The sequence below is a fragment of the Salvelinus fontinalis genome, chromosome 37, assembly GCF_029448725.1.
Source record: "Salvelinus fontinalis isolate EN_2023a chromosome 37, ASM2944872v1, whole genome shotgun sequence".
Classification (NCBI taxonomy): Eukaryota; Metazoa; Chordata; class Actinopteri; order Salmoniformes; family Salmonidae; genus Salvelinus; species Salvelinus fontinalis.
This window is the reverse complement of record NC_074701.1, coordinates 29,053,603-29,072,343: the sequence shown is the minus strand read 5'-3', so window position 1 is coordinate 29,072,343 and position 18,741 is coordinate 29,053,603. Positions and strand designations below refer to the sequence as shown.

Below are 18,741 nucleotides of genomic sequence, written 5' to 3'. Positions count from 1 at the left end.
TCGGTATTTCCGTTTCCGTGTAAACAAAACAACATGGCAGCCACATCGGTACTGGCTTGGAGATTTCGAGTTTGACTTTTATAGCTTAGCATTTCTAAACTCGACAGTATGAACGACTCAAATTGTCAGTGTGCTGCGCTACAGTTCTATTGCACAGCAGGGAACGGCATGGAGCCTTTCCTGATTCAGGAGGTGAAGACCAAACTTGCAGCCAAAGATGTGAGTAGTCAAGACATAAGTTAGTTCCAGGCTACAGTATTAGTGTAGCTAACGTTAGTAATAATGTGCAATGAATTTATATGAAACACTAGCCAGTAAAGTAATACCGTGTATTTAAAATGGTCTTCCTCTTAACTAGCTGGAAGCCAGGCCGCTGACTGCGCATGCATATTGCATAGGTTGGCTGCTTGGAAAAAAGCCAATCGTAAATCCTGGCTCTGTATTAATCTTTTCTTATTAACAAGTGGTAATTTCATGTTGTTGACATGATTATATGTTAGGGAATTCTTAGTTTGCACTAAATAATGTGTGTTGTTTAGGTGGATCACATCCCTGGAAAAGTGTTCTTCACCACCTCTGTTGAAATAAAGCAAGTGAGGGCGCTGAAATCTGCAGAGAGGCTGTTTCTACTTCTAAAGCGACACTCCCCCCTCTCGGCCCATACAGGTAAGCCTACCAGATAATCTGTATGAATATTTATCCTCTTAATAGTATGAAGCTGCAATTAAATGGTTTGCACAGGACTTTATATTTTTACTGTATTTATTTTTCTGTCACACTCAGCTAAAACACCATCTGGTATCCAGTCAAGGCTCATGGGTGATGGAAGTGACTGGACCAGAGCTGTGTTGTCATGGAGATGCCTGCAGAGAGACCTGATGATGAGAAGCGACTGTACCTTGAGCGTGGCCCTACCAGGGAGGAAGAGGAAGAGGGAGGAAGAGGAGGAGAAAGAGAGTGGTGTTGAGGGGTCAACTTGTAACGAACCAAATGGAACACAGAAGCTGGGACTAGAGGGAGAGAGACGAGAATTAGGACTACACAAGGATCACATTTCATCAACAGAAGACTCTGGAAGTGTAAACTGTGTTGCAGGGGACAAAGTTGAAGAGGAGTGTATAGAAGGCAGCCGTGACAGAAATACATCCACAGTGTCTTTCAGAGTGAGCTGTCGGTGCAGTGGAGCCCTGTCCAGACGTTTCTCTCCCCAGGTATGCACTTTGGAGGAGAGAAGTTATTTGTCACATCTTTACTTCTTAATGGAACTTCAACCTATGAAGCAAAATGCATATAAGAACAGGTGTTTAGTCTGGTAGGTTTCAGGTTATTGTGTTTTTGTTATGAGGTGATAGAGGAATTTTTGTCCTGTTTGATGGTGTCTGTCTGTCTAGGATCTGAGTAGGATCATTGGAACAGCGGCGAGCAGACAACTGGGGTGGAGAGTGGACCTGAGGAAACCAGATCTGGAGGTAATATGAACCATACATGATCATCGCCCTAACATGGAGGTAATATGAACCATACACGATCATCACCCTAACATGGAGGTAATGTTAACCATACATGATCATCGCCCTAACATGGAGGTAATGTTAACCATACACGATCATCACCCTAACATGGAGGTAATGTTAACCATACATGATCATCGCCCTAACATGGAGGTAATGTTAACCATACATGATCATCACCCTAACATGGAGGTAATATGAACCATACATGATCATCGCCCTAACATGGAGGTAATGTTAACCATACATGATCATCGCCTTAACATGGAGGTAATGTTAACCATACATGATCATCGCCCTAACATGGAGGTAATGTGAACCATACATGATCATCACCCTAACATGGAGTTAATCTGGAGGTTATATTATCATCACCCTAACATGGAGGTAATGTTAACCATACATGATCATCACCCTAACATGGAGGTAATGTTAACCATACATGATCATCACCCTAACATGGAGGTAATATGAACCATACATGATCATCACCCTAACATGGAGGTAATGTTAACCATACATGATCATCACCCTAACATGGAGGTAATGTTAACCATACATGATCATCACCCTAACATGGAGGTAATGTGAACCATACATGATCATCACCCTAACATGGAGGTAATGTGAACCATACATGATCATCACCCTAACATGGAGGTAATGTGAACCATACATGATCATCACCCTAACATGGAGGTAATGTGAACCATACATGATCATCACCCTAACATGGAGGTAATGTGAACCATACATGATCATCACCCTAACATGGAGGTAATGTGAACCATACATGATCATCACCCTAACATGGAGGTAATGTGAACCATACATGATCATCACCCTAACATGGAGGTAATGTTAACCATACATGATCATCACCCTAACATGGAGTTAATCTGGAGGTTATATTATCATCACCCTAACATGGAGTTAATCTGGAGGTTATATTAATTTTTCCATACCCATAATTGGATGATTACCACAACCTGTGAGGAGATTCTCATATTTTGTCTGACCATGCCAAGTGTCAAAGTCCATTTAAATATTATGCAGTCAGGCATGTATACTATACTGTTAATACACTGAACAAAAATATAAACGCAGCATGTAAAGTTGGAATTGAATGTTCGTTACTCTACCATAAGCCGCCTCCAGTGTCAAACATCTCCAATCCAAAGTCAAATCTAGAATTGGCTTCCTATTCCGCAACAAAGCATCCTTTACTCATGCTGCCAAACATACCCTTGTAAAACTGACCATCCTACCAATCCTCGACTTCGGTGATGTCATTTACAAAATAGCCTCCAAAACCCTACTCAATAAATTGGATGCAGTCTATCACAGTGCCATCCGTTTTGTCACCAAAGCCCCATATACTACCCACCACTGCGACCTGTACACTCTCGTTGGCTGGCCCTCGCTTCATACTCGTCGCCAAACCCACTGGTTCCAGGTCATCTACAAGACCCTGCTAGGTAAAGTCCCCCCTTATCTCAGCTCGCTGGTCACCATAGCAGCACCTACCTGTAGCTCGCGCTCCAGCAGGTATATCTCTCTAGTCACCCCCAAAACCAATTCTTCCTTTGGACGCCTCTCCTTCCAGTTCTCTGCTGCCAATGACTGGAACGAACTACAAAAATCTCTGAAACTGGAAACACCTATCTCCCTCACTAGCTTTAAGCACCAGCTGTCAGAGCAGCTCATAGATTACTGCACCTGTACATAACCCATCTACAATTTAGCCCAAACAACTACCTCTTTACCTACTGTATTTATTTATTAATTTATTTTGCTCCTTTGCACCCCATTATTTCTGTCTCTACTTTGCACTTTCTTCCAATGCAAACCAACCATTCCAGTGTTTTTTTTTTTTTGTGTTTTTTTTACTTGCTGTGTTGTACTCACTTCGCCTCCATGGCCTTTTTATATTTTTATTTATTTATACATATATCTGTTTGCCTTCACCTCCCTTATCTCACCTCACTTGCTCACATTGTATATAGACTTATTTTTATTTTTTTCACTGTATTATTGACTATATGTTTGTTTTTACTCCATGTGTAACTATGTGTTGTTGTATGTGTCGAACTGCTTTGCTTTATCTTGGCCAGGTCGCAATTGTAAATGAGAACGTGTTCTCAATTTGCCTACCTGGTTAAATAAAGGTTAAATAAAAATAAATAAATAAATAAATTTTAGAGAATTTGGCAGTACGTCCAACCGGGTTTACAACCACAGACCACGTGTGAGGTAGCTGTTTGCTGATGTCAACATTGTGAACAGAGTGCCCCATGGTGGCAGTGGGGTTATGGTATGGACAGGCATAAGCTATGGTCAATGAACATAATTGCATTTTATCGATGGCAATTTGAATGCACAGAGATGCCGTGACGAGATCCTGAGTCCCGTTGTCGTGCCATTCATCTGCCACCATCACCTCATGTTTCAGCAGGATAATGCATGACCCCATGTCTGTACACAAGGATCTGTACACAATTCCTGGAAGCTGAAAATATCCCAGTTACTATTTTCTTAACTCTATTTTCTTAACTGTACTGTTGGTTAAGGGCTTGTAAGTAAGCATTTCACGGTAAGGTGTTGTATTTGGCGCCTGTGACAAATCAAATTTTATTTTCTTCCATGGCCTGCATACTCACCAGACATGTCACCCATTGAGCATGTTTTGGGATGCTCTGGGTCAACAAGTACAACAGCGTGTTCCAGTTCCCGCCAATATCCAGCAACTTTGCACAGCTATTGAAAAGGAGTGGGACAAAATTCCACAGACCACAATCAACAGCCTGATCAACTCTATGCGAAGGAGATCGTGTCGTGCTGCTTGAGGTGAACATTCACCCCAGTCTGAGGTCCTGAGCGCTCTGGATCAGGTTTTCATCAAGGATCTCTCTGTAGTTTGCTTCGTTCATCTTTAGTTTGCTCCGATCATCTCGATCCTGACTAGTCTCCCAGTCCCTGCCCCTGAAATACATCCCAACAGCATGATGCTGTCACCACCATGGTTCACCATAGGGATGGTGCCAGGTTTCCTCCAGGTGTGACGCTTGGCATTCAGGCCAAAGAGTTCAATCTTGGTTTCATCAGACTGGACAATCTTGTTTCTCATGGTCTGAGAGTCTTTAGGTGCCTTTTGGCAAACTCCAAGCAGCTATCATGCATTTTACTGAGGAGTGGCTTCCGTCTGGCCACTACCATAAAGGTCTGATTGGTGAACTGCTGCAGAGATCGTTGTCCTTCTGTAAGTTTCTCCCATCACCATAGAGAAACTCTGTAGCTCTTTCAAAGTGACCATCAGGGTTCTTGGTCACCTCCCTGACCAAGGCCCCTCTCCCCCGATTGCTCAGTTTGGCCGGGCGGCCAGCTATATGAAGACTCTTGGTGGTTCCAAACTACTTCCATTTAAGAATGATGGAGGCCAATGTGTTCTTGGGGACCTTCAATTCTGCAGAAATGTTTTGGTACCCTTCCCCAGATCTGTGCCTCGACAGAATCCTGTCTCGGAGCTCTATGGACAATTCCTTCGACCTCAGCTTGGTTTTTGCTCTGACATGCACTGTCAACTGTGGGACCTTATATAGACAGGTTTGTGCCTTATTGAAATCGTTGTTCGATCAATTGAATTTACCACAGGTGGACTCCAATCAAGTTGTAGAAACATCTCAAGGATGATCAATGGAAACAGGATGCACCTGAGCTCAATTTCGAGTCTCATAGCTAAAGGTCTGAATACTTATATAAATACGTTTTGTTTTGTTTTTATAAATTTGCTAAAATGTCTAAAAACCTGTTTTCGCTTTGTCATTGTGGGGTATTGTGTGAAGGTAATTAATTTAATCAAATTAGAATAATACTGTAACGTAACAAAATGTGGAAAAAGTCAAGGGGTCAGAATACTTTCTGAATGCACTGTATATCATGTGTTTCCTCTGTAGGTGAATGTGTATATGAGTGATGACCACTGTGTCCTCGGGATACCTCTCCTCAGGTTGGTGACATGATCAGAACCTGTTCTTGCCCTCTGTGTCGACAACTGTATTCAATGTCTATTTCCTTCTGGATATCTCTTCTAGTTGACTATGTCTAATAGTGTATGCTTCCCTCTTTCTCGCCAGGCTTCCTTTAGCCAACCGGAGTTATATGAAGACTACTGGGCTGAGATCCACTATAGCCTGGGCCATGGCCTCTCTGTCAGACATCAAGGTACTGTAGCTACCTCGTGGCACGGAAGGAGTTCCTCTCTCCAGCTCACGTGTTCCTCTCTCCAGCTCACGTGTTCCTCTCTCCAGCTCACGTGTTCCTCTCCCCAGCTCACGTGTTCCTCTCCCCAGCTCACGTGTTTCCCATCTTCCTCTCTTTGATGTTTGGTTGTGTTCTGAGGTTCTGTGCTAACATCAAAAGGACCAAATATTTTGTTCTCTTCTCACACCGTCGCTTGGCCTGGTGTGTTCTGAATGTATTCTCTCTCCTCTCTCAACCAGCCTGGCTCTTGTGTGATCGACCCGATGTGTGGAGTGGGAACTATTCTACTGGAAGCTGCACATGAATATCAGGTGAGTCTCCTGAGGGAACCTTTTATATTGATCCCATTTGAATTTTATGTCATGTGGGATGCTTGTGTTAGCTTTTTGATGTGGATGTAGTTAGGGGATGTAATTGACAGAAAAGAGTTGTAAACATGCTGATCCTTTTTTAATTCCATTACATTTGTATAATTCCACTTAAATATATGTTGTTTTGTTCAGAAATTCATCATGTTTTTTCTCCAAACAGGATGCCTTTTTCCTGGGTCTGGACATTGATGAGTCTCAGTTGGTGAAAGCTGATCAGAATGTGGAGTTTGCAAAGTTTGGGGATAGGGTGCAGCTGCTGCAGGCATCATCCAAGGGTAGGAATGCCAATCCACTACACATGAGTTATTGTGAAGTATGCCGTCTATGACCATTTGTCATGTATGACTTCATAAAGATGTGCTTAATTCTGACGTATGCACTGTAGATCAAAGTAGGTGTTTTAATACATGTAGCAGTTGTCCCTGATATACTGTAGGCATTATGGTATTTGTTTACCCACAATACAGTAAATGATTCTGCATGATTTCCTGATTTAATTCATTCCTCCTCGTTTTCCTCCTTTCTGTGAAGAGATTCCACTGCCTTCCTGTAGTGTGGATGTCGTTGTCTGTGACGTCCCTTTTGGGAAGAAGTTTGGCACCAAGACTGACATGGCTGCCTCTCTTCCAGTGATTGTGAGAGAGATGGAAAGGTATTGTATTTAGCTAACTGTAGTATCACGTATCCCAATTTCATAATTGCTCAAATAAACATTCAGGATACAGCAAAAGTTGAGAAAGGAATTGCTTATTGATTGATTTATATTAATCAATCAAACATGCATGTTTTTTCAGAGTTCTCCGTGTGGGTGGGACCCTGGTTTTGCTGCTTAGTCCCCAGCTCTCCTGCCTGCTGAAGAAAAGCATGACCCCCAGACCAGTAACCTCACACACCCAGGGAGAGGGGACTGGGGTGGGATTAGGAGGTGATGTGGACCCCTCCCATACCCCAAGCCTTTTCCCCTCACTGCAGCCCCTAAGCTACCACAGAGTGAGCCTGGGAGCTATAGACGCTCTTATTCACAAGTATGTCAAGATAGTGACTGCTACTACCACACTCAGTGGACCTGACTGTATACACACACTCAACCCCTGCATAGTGGAGCCTGACTGTATACACACACTCAACCCCTGCATAGTGGAGCCTGAGTGAGACTTTTTAGGAGCTGGATACACTGGATTCAAGAAACATTCACACACACTTCAAAGACAATACCACCTGTGAAACACAGAAAACCACTGTATCAATTTGGCATGGTTAGAATTTTACCAACGTGTACTGTACTACCACAAAATGAAGAAAAATGCATAAATGTCATAGAATATCAAACCCAATTTTGTTACTACTTTTATTCTATAATTCCAATGACTTTGTTAATGGTGGAAGGAAATAATGCATAGTTCTTGAGTTCCTCAGTTTCACTTCACAGGAGTCTGAAATTCTGCAGCTCTATTTACCCAATCAGACCACAACTCACACCCAACAATTATACACTGTCTGGGATTAGATTACAGAATACATCCACTGAGACTAAGGTAAATACACTCAGTTTAGGTTCCACTGGGAGGATCAGGGGTTGATATCCATTGATGGGGGGGATGTTGACTTGGATTTAGGTGCGTATGCACAGGGGTTTGGTATGTGTCATTGATAAGAGGATTAATGAATATCCACAGATGGATGTGCTTACAATTTTGGTTAGAAATCTGCTATTCTAAGTATATTCTGCTTGATCCATTATGGTCAGAGTACATATCAATGTCAGTTTGAGCCACATCTTTCTATAAATTCTATCCTCTTTTCTATAGTTTTTTTCCTTTCAAATAAATTTCTATCATTTGATGACACGTCAAGGCCTCTGTTTTCCCACCAGTGATTTGACAGTTACTTGCATGACACTGAATTCTGATCACACATAGAAAATATAATGTGGAAATGTAGCAGTAGGCTGAATCACAGACATAATTGCATAAAGGCCCCAGGCAAAGCCTGAATGCAGGGGTGTAGCTAACATTGATGGTTCAATACTTCCATAATTCCAGGATGTTTTGCTCCATGGAGGTAACCTAGATTTAGTTGCAGGGTCTAGTAGAAGCACAGAAGGGTTTTCACCCTGAAAACGTAGGAGTCAATGTTAGTCCCAGGCGCCTGCTGCAGCAGTGTCAGCCAGATGTCTGGGGATGGGCTTGGTCAGCAGACTGTTGCTGCGGCTCAGAGTTGATGTGAAAGATGCAGTAAGAGGGGTATCCGACACAGTAAAGGGGGGTGTCCGACACAGACATTAGACTCTTTCTTCCTACAAGCCCTTGCTGCAGCTCAGTGTGTGTGTAACACACAGCAAAGTGTATATCAAACGCCACACGGTGTGTGTCAGACACCGGCGTTGGGGGCAGCCTTGCCCTGTTGGGCTTTGCTGCTGCTACAGCTGAGGATGGGGAAGGTGGTGCACAGGCATCCAGACGTCACCGTCAGCCCCAGACTGAGCCAGGCACAGAAGCTGGACCAGCTGTAGCCATGCTCCACGTCAGCAGGCAGCCCGTAGATGAAGGGAGGGACCCTGGCTAGGTCGTAGGACACGTTGGCCGCGTAGGTACACAGGGAGATGGTGCTGAAGATCCCTTAGAAGGAAGAGGGAGCGCAAAGAGAGGAGGAGAATGTGAGAGACAAATCAGTTGTTTAAGAAAACGAACTATCACAATCAGGTGATTTTTTTGGGGGGGGGGGGGGGGGGGGTGTAACAGTACCTGCCATGAGAAAGAGCAGCCCAGAGACGTGCTGAGTGAGAGACTTCTCCCAGGCGAAGCTGACAGACGCCACGATGCAGCCACACAACAGAACGGCTGCCGCCATGCCTAGAAACCCTGCTGTGATCCGCCGCAGGTCTGACATCAGGAAGAGGAGGATGAGCACACACTTTCCCTCTCTGTAACCCCTCTCTTTTCTAGTGCTAAATGTAATTCATGTCAATTAATATATGCCCTCCTTTTGAATGGAAGGTAGTAGGAGAGTAATAGGATGTCTGAATGAATCAGGCCCATCAGGGAACCTCCTTCATAATGAGAAAATGATCTTACGTAAGAGGTGCCACTCGTCCTGCTGGATGGTGCGGGTCAGGTTGAGAGGGATGTTGCGGAGCCGTATGGGCTGGGAGAAATGGTACTTGATGATGGTGCATCGCTGGGCTATACCTGCACAGAGACATAACTTGTGTGAACCTAATGTGTATCAGGTTAAGGCCAAAATATAGAAAAGGGCAAGTGTTTCTCAAGGCCAGTTGTGTTGAGAAAAGCTGTAGTCATTTATTAAGTAGACTCCCCTGTTTCTAGACTGTATAAAGCCCAAGGGGTCTACTTTCACATTCATGCCATGATTTATTCTAGCATCTTAACTCTATATAATTAGTTGCTATAGTATAGTCACATACACGTTAAGGTTTACTTTGATATGCAGACCCACATGTCATGTGAACAGACTTCATAATAGGGTTTTAGAGGCTGTAAGTTAGAATTTGACCCACAAGATGGCAGATTTGACTTCCTCTAGACTAGTAAAAGCCAAACGTGGAAATGCCGCACCAACCCAAATAGGTCTACTACATCTCTGATAACTAACATGTTTTGGAGTGATGTGTACTGAACAACAATATAAACGAAACATGTAAAGTGTTGCTACCATGTTTCATGAACTGAAATAAAAGATCCCAGAAATGTTCCATATGCACAAAAAGCTTATTTCTCTCACATGTTGTGGACACATTTGTTTACATCCCTGTTAGTGAGCATTTCATCTTTGCCAAGATAATCCATCCACCTGACAGGTGTGGCATATCAAGAAATTGATTAAACAGCATGATCATTACACAGGTTCACCTTGTGCTGGGGACAATAAAAGGTCACAAAAGAATGTGCAGTTTTGTAACACAACACAATGCTGCCAATGTCTCAAGTTTTGAGGAAACGTGCTATTGACTTGCTGACTGCAAGACAGTCCACCAGAGCTGTTGCCAGAGAATTGAATGCTATTTTCTTTATCATACGCTGCCTCCAACAACATTTTATTGAATTTGGCAGTACGTTCAACCAGACTCACGTGTGTAACCACATCTGCCCAGGACCTCCACATCAGGCTTCTTCACCTGTGAGATCGTCTGAGACAGCTACCCGGACTGCTGATGAAAATGAGGGGTATTTCTGTCTGTAATATATCCCTTTGTGGGAAAAACTATTTCTGATTGGCTGGGCCTGGCTCCCAAGTGGTGAGGGTGTGTGCCCTCCCAGGCCCACCCATGGCTACACCCCTGCCCAGTCATGTGAAATCCATAGATTAGGGCCTCATTCATTTATTTCCATTGACTGATTTCCCTATATTAACTGTAACTCAGTAGAATTGTTGCATTAAGTATGGCAGGGATCTGACCTGCTCCCCTTCTGCAAACCAATATACCAATATTACAAAAAGTTGGCCGACTGACATTTCCATTGTCACTATATTAATTGGTATACTACATTTTTATTTGAGAACCCTAGCTGACCAAACTCAAATCCACGATTTCGAGCAAGTTTACAATTGATTGAGTTCAGAGCATGTTATGTACAGAAGGAGCCCGTTAATCTATTCACATATATTAATATTGATATCACGTTCTATCCTCATGCAAATTATATGGATCATAGAAATATGATGTATATTGAACACATCCAACACTTCCTAGAATGCCTTTTGTGTCAGGTCAGATTTCTGACAGATGCAGTCTGAAACTGATCAGATCAGAGAGCTTCTCTGAGGTCTGTATGGTGGACACACTCCACCACGCATGCAACCTATCTACACACATAGGCCATAGTGGTTATCCGAATTAATAGATTTGTTATGGACACAAATATACACAACCATGGCTTACAGATGGGCTAGACCCACACAGAATCTCCGAGGACAACATGATAGTTTAAAACATGTTTTGAAGCTATGCATCGTTTGTTAACATACACTGAAATTACAACAAAAACAACTACATTTTGGGTTCTAATGTGTTTTAGTCAGTTGTAGCCTACTAAACTCATGAGTTTTCTTCAAGGATCAATGGATGTATTCTATCATTAATTGAAATGACCATTGAACAGCATTAAATGCATTTACAAATATGCCTACTATTTCTTTCAGGAAAGTTATAGGCCTATATATTGGGTCAGATGTTAAGTAATATCTCCAAGGGATGCGGTTTCACTGCACCGCACTGGGCCCGGGGTCAAATTCCCCACAGCATCTCTTACCCTTGGATATGAGGTTGTCGATGTCCTTGTCCTTTCCTAGATAATAACATTTCCTCCAAAGTCCAGAGTAAGTGGAGAAAATAGGGCGCCCGCATTCCGTTTCTAAAATTCCCATTCCCAAAATGGACCTCCAGTTTTCCAGGAGCTCCTCTCTACTCCCGACGTGGATCGCTCGGAGCAGCGCCTGGTTCCTCCGAGGATTGCTGTTGTCCATCAGGGGCAGGTGATAGATGGGCATCAACCGGTTCTTGTGTTCGTTGGCGTCCGGCCCGAACTGGTCGCAGTTCTGCCTGTGCCGTGTGGTGTCCGTTTCGTACCAGTGGTCAGTCATGATAGCGGTGATGAGAAGCACCAGTGACGCCAGGCTCATGGACAAACTGATAGCTGTCACCAAGGTCTGTTTCTCCATCCTTCGGTCATCAACATTTGAAGAGTTGGTCAAGGAAGCATCTGTCACTCCGTCCACTTCCCTCCTCCTAATCAACACGGGTGTGCAGGGCTTCATCCTGTCCTACATGATGCCGAAAAGGCTGTAAAGTCCTGGCATCTCCGGCTGGGTGCAGGCACAAGAATAACCTGACCAGTGTTCTTGCTCTCCCACTTTGTCGACTCCCTGACTTCAGTATATCCTATAAATGTGGGATGAGGAGTGTGTATATCTGTAACCTGTGCGCGGCCGACTCTCTGTGTGCTGTGCTTCGGATTTCCAGTCTTGCGGGATTAAAACAGGTGCGGCGCACAGCGCGCGATGAAATGTCAATCATTCTGTCAGCGCAGCTGCGCGTCGCTACTAATAGAAGTCCCTGTGGCATGAGAGTCATGATAACACCACTACTACTTATTATAATATAAATATATTATAATTATTTTTAATAGCAAAAATGTTTCTTGTCATTATCATAACCTAGATGTATTTTTCCTCATTTTTTTGTGTTATCATAGTTGAAACACAGAACAAACACTTCAACACAGTGCATTAAAATAGTCTATTTAGGCTAATGATTAACATGATGCTGCAACATGGTCAGAGACATTGTGCAGAGAAGGCTGCCTTCCCCTCCCAGTCCGCTTCATTAGCAGATATGGGGACATGGACATCTCAGAACATGGTGCACAAGTGCTTATGAAGATTCATTAACACAGGTATATTTGGCTTCTCATTCAGTGGGTGTTGTTGATTTGTTCATATGCACTCAGCAGAGATGTATCAAAGGGCCTTCTGTAAAGTAAGAGCAAGTACATCAATAGGGAGTGAAACTTCAATAAAGCTTTCTTAGCTGTCTTTAATCAGTATTGACTGAGTTTGACTTTCACCTTTTTACCCCTCCAACTTTTTTCTCACGTGTGTGTATTGACGTAGGTGCACGGTTAATCTCTTCCCTATTGTTGAACAACCATCCATGAAATTAAAGGCTGGATTCCTGCCCAGAGTATTCAGCGGAAATAAACCACTCCAGCTATTAGGTATAAAATGAGAGGATATTTATTCTTCCCTGTTGTTTGGTTCAGTGAGGCAAGCAGACATTAACGTAAAATCAAAGCTTTCCTCGCATTTGTAGACTTGCATAAATAAATGACAATAAACTAATTAAAAAACGTAAAAGCATTTATGGAGTGTGTTGGCAAGCAGTCTGAGTGACAGAGAGTCCTACACAAGGCTATTCCTCTTCCCAACTCAGACTGCATAGTAGGCTACTCTGCCATGTCACCACAGGGTGGAATTGAGCACAAGGGTGCTCTTTAATTAAGTGATAATGCCCGAGAAGCCGGTGTTTGGAGGATATATTGGCACGGGTGTTGTTATGCCCGAGACCAAGTCGTGCCAATATATCCTCCAAACACCGGCTTCAAGGGCATTATCACCTCTTACAATGGGTTCCCAACATTGTATAAAGTGGCCAGTGGCGACCCATCATTTTTGGGGGGGAGCTTGCCTGTTTTGCATGTTATTTTGGCTTTAATACTTGTCACATATCAGTTTGCAAACAATGGGGGAAAATATATATATCATTGAGTTAATAAAGCCGCATACAAACATGATTTTCTTGAGTAAAGGAGCTCTAAAATGCAGGTGTTTCAGCCTAGCTCAGTGCTTTCTGTGGCAGTGTGGCAAGACAGCAGAAAATGTGGAGATTTTGAAAATTCAAGCCCCCTGGGTGCTGCAATATAGTTACATTAGAAGTGCCCATTCAAGAAGGCTCAAGGTCATTGACCACAGATAAAATGACCTCAAATCACATTATATCTGCAGTAGCTTTGATTGGACTGATCATGTCAACATCAAACTTTCAAAATCTTAGCTAGCAAGCTAGCAGTCATCATCATGAATCAAGTCGACAATCTACTGGCAAATCCTTCTTAATCCTTGTCATATGAAGAGAAATAATGAAGAGAAATTATAGATAAAACGTATCGGTGCTCATTGGCCATTGGACATAAACATTACACAACAAGTTGGAAATCGCAAATTCAACAATGAGTGGTTTGTAAGGAATCAGTGGCTAACTGTGAGTTCAAGACAGCTGGGAACTCAGGAAAAACGAGCTACGACTTGGAAAATACGTTTGAACTTTCATCCAACTCTGAATTATAAATCGGGAACTCGGGCCACTTTCTAAAGCTACGACCAGAAGATCACTGACGTCATCATGATTCAACCTTGTTTTTTGTTCGAGTTCCCAGTTGTCTTGAAAGCATCAATCCAGAGAATGCCAGACTTTGATAACAAAGTTTGATGATAAAATTTGCCCACGAAGGACCGCCGCGCCACCTTCCTGTTCAAGTGAGCACAGCACAACAATTTGAGTCCAAAAATGACTTGTATGCTGCTGCATAAATTATGTAATATGCCAGGGAGAGTATACTATAGCTAAGAAAGTAATACTAAGTGTATATTGTGTAGTAAGCTGTTAGTAGCCCATATGCCTTACCCTAATAATTTGGTCTATTGTCACCTCTTAATTTCCCCTACTGTTCTGACTTGATGGTGCACATGTAGCCTATAACATGTTTTAGAGAAATGTAACCAAGACTAAGGAGATGATTGTGGACTACAGGAAAAGGAGGACCGAGCACACCCCCATTCTCATCGACGGGGCTGTAGTGGAGCAGGTTGAGAGCTTCAAGTTCCTCGGTGTCCACATCAACATCAAACTAGAATGGTCCAAACACACCAAGACAGTCGTGAAGAGGGCACGACAAAGCCTATTCCCCCTCAGGAAACCTAAAAGATTTGGCATGGGTCCTGAGATCCTCAAAAGGTTCTACAGCTGCAACATCGAGAGCATCCTGACTGGTTGCATCACTGCCTGGTACGGCAATTGGTCGGCCTCTGACCGCAAGGCACTACAGAGGGTAGTGCGTATGGCCCAATACATCACTAGGGCTAAGCTGCCTGCTATCCAGGACCTCTACACCAGGCGGTGTCAGAGGAAGCCCCTAAAAATTGTCAAAGACCCCAGCCACCCCAGTCATAGACTGTTCTCTCTACTACCGCATGGCAAGCGGTACCGGAGTGCCAAGTCTAGGACAAAAAGGCTTCTCAACAGTTTTTACCCCCAAGCCATAAGACTCCTGAACAGGTAATCAAATGGCTACCCGGACTATTTGTATTGTGTGCCTCCCCCTCTTTTTTACGCTGCTGCTACTCTCTGTTTATCATATATGCATAGTCACTTTAGCTATACATTCATGTACATACTACCTCAATTGGGCCGGCCAACCAGTGCTCCCGCACATTGGCTCACCGGGCTATCTGCATTGTGTTCCACCCACCACCCGCCAACGCCTCTTTTACGCTACTGCTACTCTCTGTTCATAATATATGCATAGTCACTTTAACTATATCTACATGTACATACTACCTCAATCAGCCTGACTAACCGGTGTCTGAATGAAGCCTCGCTACTTTTAAAGCCTCGCTACAGTATATAGCCTGTCTTTTTACTGTTGTTTTATTTCTTTACCTACCTATTGTTCACCTAATACCTTTTTTGCACTATTAGTTATAGCCTGTAAGTAAGCATTTCACTGTAAGGTCTACACCTGTTGTATTCGGCGCATGTGACAAATAAACTTTGATTTGATTTAATTTGTAATCATCGAATATTGTCTGCTTATATGCCCCCTTTATTTATCCTACGGTTCTGACTTGGTGTATAGGGAAAACACTGTAAAAATGACCCATGTTCTGTATTCTGTCGTTGTACATTTCAAAAGTGCTGAACAAATAGTTATATTGACTACATCCGTCCTAGCTCGCTCATTAATGTCTTAATCGAAATTACAGATTGCCTCTTATCCCCTTGTCGTCCCCTTATGGCATAGTTTGTACATCTCAATTGTCAGTAGAAACCACATTTTTTTAAGCAAGTCAGCTATGTCAGCTATGGTTTTTTTAAAGCAGTAAATGAGGCTGAATGAACTGTTTCGCTGCCAGACAAGGCTCTGCTGATGCCATGTGGAGCAGTGGTAAGGTGTTGGGACTGATGTTGGGACTTTACAGTATGTAGGCCCTAACAGTTTGTGGGCACCGTTTGTCACCGTTATTGTGCAATTCATGTATTGTTTAATGTTGTGTTGTGTAGTGGCTTTGCTGGCATGCATCTCACATTAAAAAAAATTGCCCCACCAAGATTGGCATGCTAAAATCGCCACTGAAAGTAGCCATGATAGTTGATCCTCAGCTACCACGAGCTTCATGGCCCATCGGACGGATAGTGAAGACAATACCAGGTGCAGATGGAAGGATCCGGACTGCGGAGGTCAAGGTCAAGGATCGAGTCTACTTGCGTCCTGTTGCCCTATTGGTGGAGCTTCCCACCGTGTTAGACGACACAGACTTTCTTTCATAGAAAGGAAGATGGAGGCTTACTAAATTCAAAGTAGTTACACTAATTCTGGGGCGGCATGATTTGGAAAGGCACACACCTTTCTATATAAGGTCCCACAGTTGACAGTGCATGTCAGAGCAAAAACCAAGCCATGAGGTTGAAGGAATTGTCCGTAGAGCTCCGATACAGGATTGTGTCGAGGCACAGATCTGGGAAGGTAACCAAAACATTTCTGCAGCATTGAAGATCCCCAAGAACACAGTGGCCTCCATCATGGCCTCCAAACCTCCATGTTTGGAACCACCAAGACTCTTCCTAGAGCTAGCCACCCGTCCAAACTGAGCAATCCGGTGAGAAGGGCCTTGGTCAGGGAGGTGACCAAGAACCTGATGGTCACTCTGACAGAGCTCTAAAGTTCCTCTGTGGAGATTGGAGAACCTTCCAGAAGTACAACCATCTCTACAGCACTCCACCAATCAGGCCTTTATGGTAAGATGGATGCCACTCCTCAGTAAAAGGCACAGAACAGCCTGCTTCGAGTTTGCCAAAAGGCACTTAAAGACTCTCAGACTATGATAAACAAGATTATCTTGTCTGATGAAACCAAGATTGAATTATTTTGCCTGAATGCCAAGCATCACGTCTGGAGTAAATCTGGCACCATCCCTACGGTGAAGCATGGTGGTTGGAGCATCATGCTGTTTTTCAGCGGCAGGGACTGGAAGACTAGTCAGGATCGAGGGAAAGATGAACGGAGCAAAGTACAGAGAGATCCTTGATGAAAACCTTCTCTAGAGTGCTCAGGACCTCAGACTGGAGGCGAAGGTTCACCTTCCAACAAGACAACGACCCTAAGCACACAGCCAAGACAACGTAGGAGTGGCTTCGGGGCAAGTCTCGGAATGTTCTTGAGTGGCCCAGCCAGAGCTCGGACTTGAACCCGATCTAATATTTTTTATTTTTTAACTAGGCAAGTCAGTTAAGAACAAATTCTTATTTACACTGACGGCCTACCCCGGCCAAACCCTAACCCGGGGACACTGGGCCAATTGTGCTCCGCCCTATGGGACTCCCAGTCACGGCCAGTTGTGATACAGCCTGGCATTGAACCAGGGTCTGACACCTCTAGCACTGAGATGCAGTGCCTTAGACCACTGTGCCACTCGTGAGCATCTCTGAGAGATCTGAAAATAGCTGTGCAGCAACGCTCCCCATCCAACCTGACAAAGCTTGAGAGGATCTGCAGAGATGAATGGGAGAAACTCCCCAAATACAGGTGTGCCAAGCTTGTAGCATCAAACCCAAGAAGACTCGAGGCTGTAATCGCTGCCAATATGCTTCAACAAAGTATTGAGTAAAGGGTCAGAATACTTATGTAAATGTTATATTTCAGTTTTATATTTGTAATAAATTAGCAAACATTTCTAAAAGCCTGTTTTTGTTTTGTCATTATGGGCTATTGTGTGTAGATTGATAAGGGGAAAAAATAGAATAGGGCTGTAACACAACAAACTGTGGAAAAAGTCAAGGGGTCTGAATACTTTCCGAAGGCACTGTATTTTCATTAAAAACATTATTTTGATGAATTTTTTTCATACCATTTCATTCTTCCTCAAGATTTAGTCCTAGCTACCCAAGCCAGCTGGTTGTTCGTTTTATCGGTTCAATTGCCAGAGACACGGCCCAGTCATTCATTCTTTTTGTTCTGTATCTATGGACGTCATTCGTTCTAAACGTTCAATTGCCATACTGGCAGCCAGAATAACAGCAAAGTAGCTGCATTTGTTTAAGCTGTTTTCTAGTGACATTTATTTGGGTACATCCATAACAATGAGCTAATGAGGCTCGTTTTCGCCTGGCATAGAAAATGTGCTCACTCATCAGGACACTGTTGTTGAGAGGAGCTAGTCAACAACACAACTAACACAATCACTTCAAACTGCAGCTGGAAAGACTGCAAACTAGCTGCAATTTCCTTTTGGTTGACCTTTTTTCTATTGACATTCTTTGTATATATCCATAAAAATGATGCCAGCTGATTCATGATTTCGACTGGTTGAGAAACGTTTCCTGTCTGTCTTTCTCGTCCCGCCTCCCGACACGTTCATTACTATGGGACAGGTGGAGATCGAATTTGAATATTGAAACATTGTTGCTATGTCGGAGAGACACACAGCAAGGTTTATACAAATCTCCGCTGTTGAAAACGAAATGTTAGTCTAAAAGAAATGTGAGATAATGTCTAGAGGCTTTTTAGAGTGGAGATCAAGTTTATAAATTGCCTGGCTGGGCTGATGAGACAGTGGATTGCGCAGTCAGATGGAACAGAGTAAATAGGCATTTTAATGTCATAGATTTGGCCGGTGGTAACTTGTGGAATAGACACCGGCTGGAATGCGGTTTTAACCAATCAGCATTCAGGATTAGACCCAACCATTGTATAAATACTTGTAACACAATAGCTACAGTAGCCTATGTTCCAGTTGGACCAGTTGAC

The 18,741-nt window shown here is 43.3% G+C and overlaps 2 protein-coding genes across 2 annotated transcripts; one reads left to right on the top strand and one right to left on the bottom strand.

Moving 5' to 3' along the window:
- LOC129836481 (THUMP domain-containing protein 2-like) lies at window positions 1–7,989 on the top strand. Its single transcript, XM_055902743.1, has 10 exons — window positions 1–219; window positions 540–666; window positions 784–1,211; window positions 1,392–1,469; window positions 5,465–5,517; window positions 5,645–5,732; window positions 6,011–6,082; window positions 6,303–6,417; window positions 6,674–6,794; window positions 6,937–7,989. The coding sequence occupies exons 1-10, from the start codon at window positions 109–111 to the stop codon at window positions 7,292–7,294; spliced, it is 1,551 nt and encodes a 516-aa protein (XP_055758718.1). The 5' UTR covers window positions 1–108; the 3' UTR covers window positions 7,295–7,989.
- On the bottom strand, window positions 7,465–12,185 carry LOC129836482 (transmembrane protein 178A-like). Its single transcript, XM_055902744.1, has 4 exons — window positions 11,413–12,185; window positions 9,217–9,330; window positions 8,887–9,024; window positions 7,465–8,760 (listed from the first exon to the last, which is right to left on the bottom strand). The coding sequence occupies exons 1-4, from the start codon at window positions 11,915–11,917 to the stop codon at window positions 8,513–8,515; spliced, it is 1,005 nt and encodes a 334-aa protein (XP_055758719.1). The 5' UTR covers window positions 11,918–12,185; the 3' UTR covers window positions 7,465–8,512.
- Window positions 12,186–18,741: the final 6,556 nt, after the last annotated feature.

Coding starts and splice junctions, on each gene's coding strand:
- LOC129836481 (XM_055902743.1), top strand. CDS start 109: ATGAACGACTCAAATTGTCAGTGTGCTGCGCTACAGTTCTATTGCACA. Junction 667..783: donor CCCCCTCTCGGCCCATACAG/GTAAGCCTACCA, acceptor TGTCACACTCAG/CTAAAACACCATCTGGTATC. Junction 5,733..6,010: donor CCTCTCTGTCAGACATCAAG/GTACTGTAGCTA, acceptor TCTCTCAACCAG/CCTGGCTCTTGTGTGATCGA.
- LOC129836482 (XM_055902744.1), bottom strand. CDS start 11,917: ATGAAGCCCTGCACACCCGTGTTGATTAGGAGGAGGGAAGTGGACGGA. Junction 9,331..11,412: donor CGACAACCTCATATCCAAGG/GTAAGAGATGCT, acceptor GTCTCTGTGCAG/GTATAGCCCAGCGATGCACC. Junction 9,025..9,216: donor GGACGAGTGGCACCTCTTAC/GTAAGATCATTT, acceptor TCCTGATGTCAG/ACCTGCGGCGGATCACAGCA.